The sequence below is a fragment of the Labeo rohita genome, chromosome 2 (genome assembly GCF_022985175.1).
Source record: "Labeo rohita strain BAU-BD-2019 chromosome 2, IGBB_LRoh.1.0, whole genome shotgun sequence".
In the NCBI taxonomy this organism is placed as follows: Eukaryota; Metazoa; Chordata; class Actinopteri; order Cypriniformes; family Cyprinidae; genus Labeo; species Labeo rohita.
This window is the reverse complement of record NC_066870.1, coordinates 31,866,643-31,879,897: the sequence shown is the minus strand read 5'-3', so window position 1 is coordinate 31,879,897 and position 13,255 is coordinate 31,866,643. Positions and strand designations below refer to the sequence as shown.

General features: G+C 31.8%; 2 protein-coding genes across 3 annotated transcripts; one reads left to right on the top strand and one right to left on the bottom strand.

Annotated features, from left to right (window-relative positions):
- The first annotated feature begins 1,256 nt into the window (after positions 1-1,256).
- ccl20a.4 (chemokine (C-C motif) ligand 20a, duplicate 4) lies at positions 1,257-12,858 on the top strand. Of its 2 annotated transcripts, none has more exons than XM_051129648.1 (6): positions 1,257-1,494; positions 4,172-4,298; positions 11,171-11,263; positions 12,266-12,374; positions 12,516-12,593; positions 12,798-12,858. In XM_051129648.1, the coding sequence occupies exons 3-6, from the start codon at positions 11,188-11,190 to the stop codon at positions 12,817-12,819; spliced, it is 285 nt and encodes a 94-aa protein (XP_050985605.1). In that variant the 5' UTR covers positions 1,257-1,494; positions 4,172-4,298; positions 11,171-11,187; the 3' UTR covers positions 12,820-12,858. The 2 variants fall into 2 exon arrangements, with proteins under 2 accessions (XP_050985605.1, XP_050985595.1); XM_051129638.1 differs by having other exon boundaries at positions 10,979-11,263.
- ccl20a.3 (chemokine (C-C motif) ligand 20a, duplicate 3) lies at positions 3,747-4,821 on the bottom strand. Its single transcript, XM_051129617.1, has 4 exons — positions 4,668-4,821; positions 4,383-4,482; positions 4,195-4,273; positions 3,747-4,080 (listed from the first exon to the last, which is right to left on the bottom strand). Exons 1-4 carry the CDS (start codon positions 4,744-4,746, stop codon positions 4,033-4,035), a joined length of 306 nt encoding a protein of 101 aa, XP_050985574.1. The 5' UTR covers positions 4,747-4,821; the 3' UTR covers positions 3,747-4,032.
- Positions 12,859-13,255: the final 397 nt, after the last annotated feature.

Sequence of the window (13,255 nt, the reverse complement as noted above, 5' to 3'; positions counted from 1 at the left end):
AGTTTAAAAGTGCAGATACAGTTATAATAATTGCTACTCATCATCTTAAAAAATGGTGCTAGTACTGGTATTCGACATGATGCTATCATGGATTTTGGACATTATTTACACACTTTAGTGTGTACAGTGCTCTGAAACACCAAAGATATACTCGTAAAAAATTGGAAATAAATAATTTTGTAGTTTTTCTCCCTTTTAGGAAGACTCTAAAATTGTTTACAGTGGTTTACATATTCTACATCAGACAAATGCAACTTCAAAACGTTTTTAATACAAAATATGGAACAGTCTGCTCATGAAGTGTGAGTGTTGCAACTTGCATCTTCTCCTTCTTATAGGGATTAAAAATTACAGTTTTGGATAATATAATGATGCTTATGAGTTCATTTGTAAGTTTGAAACCTTCAGTAGCCATTCAGTGTCATCTTCTAGTTTTCTTCATTTGTGACCCTGGACCACTAAACCAGTCTAGCATTGGTTTATTTGTGGCAATAGCCAACAATACATTGCATGGGTTAAAATTATCGATTTTTCTTTTATGCCAAAAATAATTAGGATGTTATGTAAAGATTATGTTCCATGAAGATATTTTGTGAATTTCCTACCGTAAATATATAAAAACTTAATTACTAAGAACTTCATTTGGACAACTTTAAAGGTGATTTTCTCAATATTTAGATTTTTTTGCACTTTATGACTCGTTTTGTGGTCCAGGGTCACATCTGTGTTCCACAGAAGAAATAAAATCCTACCGGTTTAGATCAACACAGTGGTGAGTATAAATGATGACAAAAATGTTTATGTGTAGGTGAACTATCACTTTAAAGTTAACACTTCCTGCTTAACACTACTTGTCTTTCTTCCTCGTTCTTTCTCACTGGGAGTTTGCTAGACTTTCCCCTCACATTCAGGTATTTTTTTACAGAAAAGATCCAGATCCGTTTATTTAGGCTATCATTTTGTGCACCTTGCATCTGTTTGTTGGTTTCCCCTCAGGAGCCATTCATATTGAGAAAAAAGTAAGAAAGACGTCATAAGCATTGCAGTTCTGATTTTGCCCAGAGAGAGTATATTAAAGTAACAACTGTGTTTATTATTAGCTTTGTTATTGTTCTTTTTATTATCGATCTCTCGTATGCTAAAGATGAGGCTACACTGACTGGTTTAGGTGAATGAAACATAGAGAAGGGCGACACCATGTGGATCTTCTGAGTATTTCATTTTTTTTCCTAAAGTTCGACCCAAACACTAACCCTACCTGAGTTCACTACAGCTATGAACTTAACCGTAACGAATGTCTGAACCGCCCTACCACTAGACGACCTATCCTTAATACGCCTGTAATCTCCACCTTACCCTTCTGTCTGAGACCGCTGGCGTGGCGCTCCTGTCCTGAAAAGGCTGTGACGTTGCCTACTGTATGACTCTGCGGCTCTGCAGGCGGTAATTATTGGGTAAAGTTCGCCACACAGGAGAACAACAATGCATGATTAAGTAAGTATTAGTTTGACAGATTATCTTTCAAGGTTTGTTTGAGACGTTATTCTGCATTCCAGTGCTTCCTCTTAGATGACATCAGTGAGGTAATTTCCCAGGGCTGAAGCACGTTTGGGGAAAGTTTGTCCTAAAGCGTTTTAGACTAGGATATTATTAACTCTGGTTAATAATATCCTTCTCTGACAAATTACAGCAAAATATTCAAAGTAACTCACCTCACTTTTCCAATCACAGAGAATTTCACTGCTTTTTTAGTCTGTGCACTTTGTGTAAATGACATGGTAAATCTAGGTAATCATTAAGCACAACTTTTAACTAAAAGCTGTGTTCTACATCTTCTAATGTGCATTTATTTGTGACCCTGGAAATAAGCTTTCCATTGATGTATGGTTGTTAGGATAGGATAGTATTTGGGACAACTATTTGAATATCATGAATCTGAGGGTGCAAAAAATAATTAAATATTGAGAAAATCACCTTTAAAGTTGCCTAAATAAAGTTCTTAGCAGTGCATATTACTAATTAAAAATTATGTTTTATTATATTAATGGTAGGAAATGTACAAAATATTTTCATGGAACATGATCTTTACTTAATATGTATTTTAGGCTGTTGCTACAAATACATACATACATACATATATATATGTATGTATATACACTACCGTTCAAAAGTTTGGGGTCAGTAAGACTTGTAATAGTCTTTAAAGAAGTCTCTTATGCTCATCAAGGCTGCATTTATTTGATTAAAAATATAGAAAAAAAAAACAGTAATTCAAAATGTTTTTACAATATAAAATAATGTTTTTTATTTTAACATACTTTAAAATAGAATTTATTCCTGTGATGAAAAACAGAATTTTTATCAGCTTTTACTCCGGTCTTAAGTGTCACATGATCCTTCAGAAATCATTCTAATATGCGGATTTATCATTAGAATGATCAGTGTTGGATAATATCAACAGTTGTGCTGCCAAATATTTTTTGGAACCTGTAAATTTTTTTTTTCAGGATTCTTTCATGAATAACAAGTTTAAAAAGTACAGTGTTTATTCAAAATATAAATATTTTATAACAATGTAAATTATTTATTATAAACTTTTAATAAACTTCTAATTATTAACTTAATACATCCTTGGTGAATAAAAGTATTAATTTCTTAAAAAAAAAAAAAAAAAAAAAATGTACTGACCCCAAACTTTTGAACGGTAGTGTATATTTATGTGACCCTGGACTACAAAACCCAGTCATAAGGGTCAAATTTTCGAAATTGAGATTTATACATTATCTGAAAGCTGAAGCATTTTTCTTTTATTGATGTATGGTTTGTTAGGATAGGATAATATTTGGCCGAGATACAACTACTTGAATATGTGGAATCTGAGGGTAGAAAAAAATCTAAATATTGAGAAAATCAGCTTTAAAGTTGACCAAATTAAGTTCTTAATAATACATATTATTAATCAAAAATTAAGTTTTGATATATTTACAGTAGGAATTTTACAAAATATCTTCATGGAACATGATCTTTACTTAATATCCTAATGATTTTTGGCATAAAAGAAAAATCTATAATTTTGACCCATACAATGTATTTTTGGCTATTGCTACAAATATACCCCACTGACTTAAGACTGGTTTTGTGGTCCAGGGTCACATATTATATTTAACATATATATATATATATATATATATATTCCTTTAACACAAAAATTCCATTTCATTAGATTTTTTTCTTTATCAAAATAATGCCGTTGTCATTCATACTGTCTTCAGACCATATTTCAATATTGCATATAAATTAAAATATAAATTTGGCATATAAACACAGAAATAAAATACAGATCTTGTAAAGAGATACTACTATACAGAGATCAAAAGAATATTTATCTCCATAAATATATATCTGTAACACCTTGATAATTTCATTTTTTTAATTTGTTTTAATGTAAACTTTTTAAAATCTTTTTTAAACCATTAAAAGGAGCTAGATTTATACAGAGTAGCTAATTTTCATCTGTAGTTGATGCATAAAAAACAATAATAAGAAGAAAAAACATAAATACAACATTTTTGATACAAAAATCACCATAAATATTGATATTTTTGATTTGACAACCAATTTTCTATTGGAGAAACCACACTGATTTGATTTTAAAAAAAGATATGTATGAAGTCTTTATGAATATATTATTGACAGAGATAATATTAACATACACACACATATGTGTGTATAAAATTTTGTTGCTATTATTATTATTATTATATGCAGTTTTGTTACATTTAATCGCATTCATTTTCAGTTATGTTTCAAAGCACGTTTGAGGTATAAGAACATCAATTAAACACAAAAGACAAGTTTTCTCTTTACATAGAAAATTCATTTTAATGCATTTAATTTAACAAAGCAAACAGTGTAACAGTATAAAATAACATGCATATAAAATATGCAGAGCAAATATGCAAATTTCATAAAGAAATAGATCCTCCTCCAAGAAGAATTATTGTAGTATCATCTGTTCAGCCACAGAAGGTGTCAAATTAGTCTGTTGAATGTTTTTTCCTGATTACTTGCACTGTCTTCCTAAAGAACAGAAAGATGATAACAGAATTCATTAGATTTAATTTCAAAACTGTTCAGTTAATCTGTGTTCATTTGCATTTATTTTCCACAGCAATCACATATCTGCAAACTTACTTCAGCTCTTGGATATTGTCCATCACCCAGGGTTTGGAGGGGTCTGTGCAAATGTTCCTTCCCTCCTTTTGTGTGGAATCTGTGAGGAAAGGATGCATCTTTTGGTTAGTTCTTTTCTTCAGGAACCTAACACATATAGTCATTCAATACATAATGCACCATATATGTAGAAAGCATCTTATACTTACATGACAGCATCAATGTGGCAGTTTCTTTTTATGGTCTGAATGGAATATCCTCTGATAATTGACATTGGTATTTTTCCTCTGGTATACTTTCTGCAACATGCTGTAAACACAAACAATAATAGTTTAGTTCACATTATAAACCACAGATTTAAAAAATATTTTCCACATAACATTATCTCTAAATAAAAACAATTATTCCAGTAAAGGAGTTAAAACTAAAAATTCATCTGTGCAAAAAGCTTTATTATCAATCTAGTTTTAGAAAGAAATAAAGAATGTACTTACACAAAGCAGAGGCATCTTTACAGAGTACACTGAGAGCTGCAACCAACAGCACGATCACTGTAACTGAAGTTCGAGTCATTGTCTCTTTGACTGTATGTGTGAGATCCTCAGAGCAAGAGTCAGATGTGAAATGTGCCTGTTGTGAGAGTGTAGCTTTTAAAGGGTTGGACATGGAAACACCCAAGTCAGGGCTTTCCACGCATACGTAAACAGAAGTACATGTGTACATGTGTACAAAATTAAGCCACAGTGATCTTATCTGACCTGTTAAGTCAAACAGGTGCAACAAGGAAGAGCACAGAGGAAAAATTAGCCTGAGGGAAAGCACAGAACACAGAGTTTTATTGTTTGCTTCCCTAAAAGAGAGAGTGAACCATCAACATATTTGAAATGTTTCCTACTTGTAATAGAAACAATGTTGGAAACTCCAGGAGGCCTTAAGTACAACTTGAATGTCACTAGAACAAAGGAAAAATTCAGGACCAAAAAATAGCCAAAGAATGCTGTGATATAGCTTTATGTTATGTAATATTAAATCAGATGTAGGAAAACACCAAAGGGTGTGTGACAGTTTAATATTTTGACTTTATTGTCATTACTGTTGATATATTATATTATATTATCAAAACTTATTTTTTGATTAGTAATATACAAAACCAGTCATTGGGTCAAAATTATAGAACTTTTTCAAAAATTTGGACAACATGTTTTAAAGGTGATTTTCTCAATATTTAGATTTTTTTCTAAGAACTTCATTTCTAAAAGTGATTTTCTCAGATTTTCAAAATGTATCCATACATCAATGGAAAGCTTATTTATTAGATGATCTAAATTTTAAAATTGACCCTTATGGCTGGTTTTGTGGTCCAGGGTTACATATTAAATGAGACAATTGTTTATTTTATTTTATTCATATATTTTACATTTATATTTATCAGAACTAATCATATTTTCTCTCTAATCTAGTCATTTTGACTTAATTATTTATTAAAAAATAGCAGCGTTCAAATTATGAAATGGGATAGATTTTGAAAGTACTATATCTGATAAAGAAATGGAATATCCCATTTTGCAGCACACAAACTTAGCTGACCTACTAATATTTAACTCAAGACACCTAGATTTTCCCCCTGTCTTCCACCCCTCAGTGACGCTGCTGTGTGGTCCACAAATTCCCCTCATGAACGGCTATATAATCTATAAGCTTTTGGGGATGCCAGATTATATGGACTAGGAGAGCTCTACATCTTCATCATCACCATCCTCATATATATATATATATATATATATATATATATATATATATATTTATCAGTTCATGCTCCCTACTGTTTGAGCTACAGGAATACTAAACGTTATGGGTATTTAAAATTGATTGAATATATGTACAGCTGCAAAGGTAAACACATGCAGATATTAATCTTTCAAATAATCTTACTGTATACCTGAAATTACTGTGACCAGCACATTAGAAATATATAATGTAATATAATAGTTGGTAACACTTAAATAAGGTGTCATTTGTTACCATTAGTTAATGTATTAACTAACATGAACAATACATTTATTAAACTATTTATTAATCTTTGTTAATATTAGTTAATCAAAATTGGTGTTCATTGTCGTTCATGTTAGCTCACAGTGCATTAACTAATGTTAACAAACAACTTGTGATTTTAATAATACATTAGTAAATGCTGAAATTAATATGACCTAAAAATAATAAATGCTATTTATTATTCTTTGTTAATATTGTTAATCAAAATTCTTAGTTCATGTTAAATAATGCATTAACTAATTTTAACAAACAACTGATTTTAATAATGCATTAGTAAATGCTGAAATTAATATATTTAAAGTTTAAAACTGTTTTCTTGTCTGATTTTAAAATAATTTCAACCCACACTAAAATTGACAACTTTGCCCAAATTCAAAAGTGGTGAGTTAACATAGCACTTAATTTTTATCCAAGGATTTAAATAATTTAGTTGCAAATTTGTAGAGGAGTGAGTGTGTCCCAGCACTGGGGATGCACATGTTAGTGCATTCTCAGGGCTGGGTTGTGGCAGGAAGGGCATCCGGCGTAAAACTTGTGCCAAATCAGCTGTGCGGATCACTCCGCTGTGGCGACCCCTGATCAAAAGAGGCAAGCCGAAGGAGAGAGAGAGAGATACAAATTTGTAGAGGTTGTTAAAAGAATAATTAACCCAAAAATGAAGATTCAAGAGAATGTGCTAAGTGTAATATTTCCAGACAGACAGATGCCTATGACTGCTGAATATTAGTCGAAATGTTTGACTACAAAAAACTTACTTAAAAATAAAGGTTCTTTATTGGCATCAATGGTTCTATGAAGAACCTTGAACATCCATGGAACCTTTCAGATGTTTTTCAGAATGGTTCTTTTAGGAACTGTTCACTGAAAGGTTCTTTGGGCAACCAAAAATGGTTCTTCTATGGCATCACTGCAAAAACACACTTTTGGAACCTTTATTTTTAACAGTGTAGATGTTTAAATGATTTCTGTTATTTCTTTTGTCTTAAAAGTAGATGCATAAAAAGTATAGTTAATTCAAGTAACTCATCTGCTATCACAGACATCACTATTATCCACAACCAAAAACCTCTTTGTTCATTTTTAGCTGCATTTTTAAAATTAAAATAATGAAACATTTGTAGAGATTGTTAAAGGAATAGTTCACCCAAAATGAAATTTTGCTGACACTTTTACTCATCTCAGGCTGTCCAGGATGTAAGTTTGTTTCTTCAGATTCAACAGATTTGGAGAAATAGTATTACATCACTTGCTCACAAATGGATCCTCTGCAGTGAGAGGACAACAGATAGCATTATTATGTATTATGAGCTTGTATTTTAGCCAGAACCAACAGTTTAAAGTTAAAACATCTTAATGGTGGATTTGTTTCTTACAAAACACAGACATTTATTGATGGACTGGAGTGGTGTGGATACTTGTGGATTATTGTGATGTTTTTATTAGCTGTTTGGACTCTCATTCTGATGGCACCCATTCACTGCAAAGGATCCATTTCTCCAAGCTATATTTCTCCATATCTGTTCTGATGATGAAATAAACTCTTCTTGATGGCCTGAGAGTGAGTACATTTTTAGCAAATTTTCATTTTTAGTGAACCGTTCCTTAAAATTACTGTTACATTAAAACTTTCACTATTTATAGTGTTGTTGACCAACATTTGAATTTGTTTTCAAAGTCACTGCAAAACATGGAATGTTTTACATACTGCAAAACAGCTTGGAATTGCCAGTTCAGATAATGATTTGATAAAGAGCAGCACAGTACATTTGACATGGGACTTTTGAAACCAGGAAGTGGGAATGTCCAGCAGGGCAATACCTTAAACCTTAACCTTCTGATTATAAAATGAATGCATTATTGATCATGATTATTTTGTGTGTTATGATTACATAAACCCCACACACACACACACACACACACACACACACGCACACAAATGGATAATTCTGAACTACCCACATTCTCATCAGCGTCCTCATTTCCACAGACTAAACGTGTGGGTTTTCTTGTGGGAGTGCTGAATTACATATATTTTCTAGGTCATAATGTTTTATGTAACTCATGTCCTAAAATCAAAGGGTGAAATAGGTCATGAGAGTGAGAACAAAGCCTTACAGTCGCTCCTTTACCAATGAATCACTTCCTTTCAAACCCACAGCTGTCGCTTTAGTCTTTTTGTGTGACTTTATAAACACTAATTTTAATGTCACATTGCTCTCTGTGTTTAACTAAAGCATTTTCAGGTTCTTTCATTTACACCTCCAGGTTCAGAGGTGTCATGACATTTTGAGTTTAATTTCTACGAACTATGCTTATGATCTTCTAAAACGGGGGAGTGTCTGGAATAGAATTAGAGTAAGGTTTAAGTCATATGAGGCTGACTATAAAATAGTTTTTTTCCCATCAAAGGCTGCGATCTGATCTGAAGTTGTGATAAGAGAATCTGATGAGTGTTCAATTTCCAGGAAAGGCGGATGCCTTTGACTGCTGAATGTTAGTCTAAAGGTTTGACGAGATGTTTATGTTATTTAAATTATTTTGTGTTGAAAGTGTATATGTAGAAATTATATTTAACTCAAGTAAGTCATCCACCATCACAGATATCACTGTTATCCACAGATTCCATATCTTTGGAAAAAATGCAAAAATGGTCACTTGAAATAGAAAATAATAAATGTAAAACTGTTACATTAATGCTGCGGTATCTGAGCCTTAGCTTTGCTCACTGTTGAATGATTAATGAACATTTGCATGACTTTATCTAGAATAAAATGGGAAACAAATTCAGACACTGCTGATGCAATGACAGTCACACACACAATACAAAGATACAAAGATACTATTTATACTAAACATAGTGTATTTTAAAGTGCTGTGTTTCTACAGGCCAAAGACCAAATATAAACTCTAGTATTTAATTAATAATTTTTTTATTTTTTACATTTTCACATACAACCCTGGTATTTAGCTGTTCGATTTTGTAAAGTTGCTCATTCTAACCTGCATTTAAGCATGAAAATTACCTCAAATATAAATTAATTTCATAGTTTTGCCTTCAGTTAGATTAGGTTATCAAGACATTTGGGTGTCCCCCCAAAAAATGGTTTGTCCCGTTCTCGCATAATTTGCACAGTATGATGATATTTCCTCTAGAAGCACATGAATGAAACACTAGAAGTTATGTTCTCTCTCTTTCCCCTAATATTGGTTAAACTAGCAAACCAATAGTTTCAATAGTGGAGTAAATGACTGTCTACAGCGTTACCCAAGTATTATCGTTGCAAATTTTAACAGGACAATTTAACTAAAACTTATGTTTTGATTATGAAAATACATTTCTAAAAATGTCAGCTAAGTTACCTGTCAACTGTGTTACCCAGTAAAGGTAACGTGGTGGACAGTAGCAAAAATAGATGGTATTTTATGCACATATTCCTACAGATCACCTTTATTTCTATAGCACTCTATACAATACAGATTGTTTCAAAGCAGCTATGTAAGGCCATGTTTGGGACATGCACCTTTGCCAGCTGTGATGCCTGGTTACTGGTTTAAACTTGGCCCAGGTTTTTAAAAGATTTTTGGGTCAGCACACCTTAATAGCTTCAACAATTGATTGCCAATTAAGTTTAGAATACAATGAATTTAGGCCCAGATTATGCAGAGCTGTAATAGCTGCTAATTTTGATGAATCGAAAATTTCATTTTTTTTTTTCTATGTATAAACTGTTTATGTAATTAAATATGTTTTCCCTTATCAGTGAAAAATTATCACAAATGAGAAAGGATTCATGCCAAATCATTCATTGTCCAAAACCCCACTTTTCCAGGGTGTTTTCAAACTTTTGGAGGGCAGTGTATAGTATACAGCTGTACATTCATACTGTACATTTTAATATAAAATCTGTATGTTGAGGAAAAAATCTGCATTTACCCAGGTACACTTGTTTGTTTATTTATTTATTTTTCTAATTTTATTTTTTTTATGAACTAAAGATTATCTGTTCTTCAAACAGTATTTCCATTTTTCATATTTTCCATGTTACTTTCCATTTTTCCAAATGTGACCATGGACTACAAAACCATTCATAAGTAGCATGGATATATTTGTAGCAATAGCCAAAAATACATTGTATGGGTCAAAATTATAGATTTTTCTTTTATGCCAAAAATCATTAGAATGTTAAGATCATGTTCTATTAAGATATTTTGTATATTTCCTACTGTAAATATATCAGAACTTAATTTTTGATTAGTATTATAAAGTAAGAACTTAATTTGGACAACTTTAAAGTTGATTTTTTTTCTTCTTCTTCTTCTTTTTTTGCATTTTTAGATTCCAGAATTCAAAAAGGTTGCATCTCGGCCAAATATTGTCCTATCCTAACAAACCATACATCAGTGGAAAGCTTATTTATTAGATGATCTAAATAAAATTGACCCTTATGACTGGTTTTGTGGTTCAGGGTTACATATTAAATGAGACAATTGTTTATTTTATTTTATTTTATTTTATTAATATATTTTACATTTATATTTATCAGAACTAATCATATTTTCTCTCTAAACTAGTATTTTGACTTGATTATTTATTAAAAAATGGCAGTGTTCAAGTCACGAAATGGGATAGGTTTTAAAAGTACTGTATCTGATAAAGAAATGGAATATCCCATTTGACACCACACAAATTTAGCTGACCTACTAATATTTAACTCAAGACACCTAGATTTTCCCCCTGTCTTCCATCCCTCAGTGACGCTGCTGTGTGGTCCACAAATTCCCCTCATGAACGGCTATATAATCTAGCTTTTGGGGATGCCAGACTATATGAACTGGGAAAGCTCTACATCTTCATCATCACCATCCTTGACACTGCTGCCTGCACAACTGTCATCGACTTGTTAAATACTTCTTAGCAATTTCATTTTTCTTTATCACCCATAAGCGTCTTGTTACCCTCCCATGATGAGCAGAATCGTCCTGACGTCATCTATGCTGCTGCTGCTGCTGTGTGTCTGGGTCAACCTGAGTCAAAGCAGTAAGTAAAACTGACCTTTCTCAAGGCAATCTCTTTGGTTTCTAGTGTTTCTCAGTGCTTTGAGCTCCTAAGGCTGCTCTAGAAATGTAACCACATGCATTTTTAGACATTTAGAATTAGGACGCTCACATCCGTCATATAGCTGAGACGCTGCCATGTTTATAATCGGGCCGGTTGCATAAAAGGTTTAGACTAGTCTTAAAATGTTAGTCAGCTAAATTTTTTTCTGGTCATATTTTAAATTCAGTTACAGAAAATTGTAAATAGGTCTAAGATGAATTCAAAAAATAAGAATGATTACCATTTGGTTAACGTCTAGTTGGTCAGACTAGTTTATGCAACTGGCCCCAGGGATTTTGCAGTTGATTTTATAACTTAACAGTGATATGATGGGTATATGTCTTAATTCAGTGGGAAATTGAATATAACTGTTTATCTAAAAAACTGACGTCTTATTTGAGCATTACTGACATTCTGTATTAGTACTAAAAATCCGAAAGTGCTAAAGTTAAATACAAGATAACCAATTTTATATATTATCATCAATAAATCCAGTTGTTTTCATTTTGTTTTCAACTCTTATTCCACATCTAGCCATATTTTAACCATGTTCATACTTTTCAACTGAATAAATTAAATTGCTTTCACAATTAACAGATTCATACGGATTCTAAATAATTTCAGTACATTATTTTTGATTTTTTTTTTTTTTTTTAATAAAATCAAACTGACACTTAAAATTAATAATATAACTATGCCATGACTTTTGGAGTTGATTGATTTAGAATTTTTTGACTTTTTTTTATTTATGCATTTAGCAGGTGCTTTTGTCCAAAGCAACTTAAAATAGACATTTTCAGAGTCAACAATATTCATAGTATACAATGCAAAGTTAATTACCAGGAAAATGAGCAGATGAATGAATTGAATAAAACTATGGGTCAGTATAGTTGGTAAGGTGTCATGAAACCACATGAACTGAGAATTTGTTAATGTGTTAAGGTCCGATGAGGTGCTGTTCCAAATATTCACCAAAGCCCTTTCCAGTCTTCCGGCTAAAAGACTACACTCTACAGGACGCCACCAAGACCTGCAACATAGAGGCCGTCATGTGAGCAGCAACACTTTTTTTTTTTTTTTTTTAAATAGATGAAAATTACATGTTTCAGATATAAATATTCTTATATAACAATGTAACAGAACGGTCTATAATATCTGTAATATTTAATCTAAAATATTCTCTCTCATGCAGTTTTACTACAGTGAAGAACATTCAGATTTGTGCCAACCCTGGAGATCAATGGGTTCAGAAGGCCATCTTGCATATCCAGTGAGTTCAGTACTACAATTACACACACTTACACACACAAGACTTAACCTATAGTAAATAACTAAACTGCAACCATATTACTGACCCAGTTTAAATGTGCAGTTAATATGTCTCTGTATACTGAATATAGTGATAAATATGAATGAGCTGAAGTTAAAACTTAAGAATGCTCTCCTAAGTGTTTCATTTAATTGTCTCTTGCAGGAACACAAAAAAGTCACCATAATGTGGACACCATCACAACTGAACAAATGAACAGGGACAGAAATCTTTTAATAAAATGTATTGATTAGAATTTATTTTTATAATTAATAAATTAATAAATGGTTTTGACAGCAACACTGTTGTTTGTTTTGTCTGCAGTATTTCTAGTAAGATCGACACTTTGAAGAATTTGTGCACAATATTTTATGCACACCAGGCTGCTCTGGCATTACAGCACACTAAAACAAATATTACATCAAATATTTAGTAAACTGAGGCAAATGACAGTTGTGAGCACTTACAGTAGGTGGCAGTATGAGCTCACCTGCCAGTAGTCAATACCCAACTGCCCCAAAATAAACAGAGAAAATTATTGTTTTGAATTACTTAATATTTATTTAGTGCTTTTAAAAGCATTAGTAATATTTAATCAAATGCATCCTCCTTTTACAGTAAGT

Excerpts from the sequence above, each read along its gene's own strand:
- ccl20a.3 (XM_051129617.1), bottom strand. The coding sequence starts at position 4,746 with ATGACTCGAACTTCAGTTACAGTGATCGTGCTGTTGGTTGCAGCTCTC. Across the intron at positions 4,483-4,667 it reads TAAAGATGCCTCTGCTTTGT|CATGTTGCAGAAAGTATACC; the intron begins GTAAGTACATTC and ends TTGTGTTTACAG. Across the intron at positions 4,081-4,194 it reads GACAATATCCAAGAGCTGAA|GAAGACAGTGCAAGTAATCA; the intron begins GTAAGTTTGCAG and ends TCTGTTCTTTAG.
- ccl20a.4 (XM_051129648.1), top strand. The coding sequence starts at position 11,188 with ATGATGAGCAGAATCGTCCTGACGTCATCTATGCTGCTGCTGCTGCTG. Across the intron at positions 12,375-12,515 it reads TGCAACATAGAGGCCGTCAT|TTTTACTACAGTGAAGAACA; the intron begins GTGAGCAGCAAC and ends TCTCTCATGCAG. Across the intron at positions 12,594-12,797 it reads AAGGCCATCTTGCATATCCA|GAACACAAAAAAGTCACCAT; the intron begins GTGAGTTCAGTA and ends TGTCTCTTGCAG.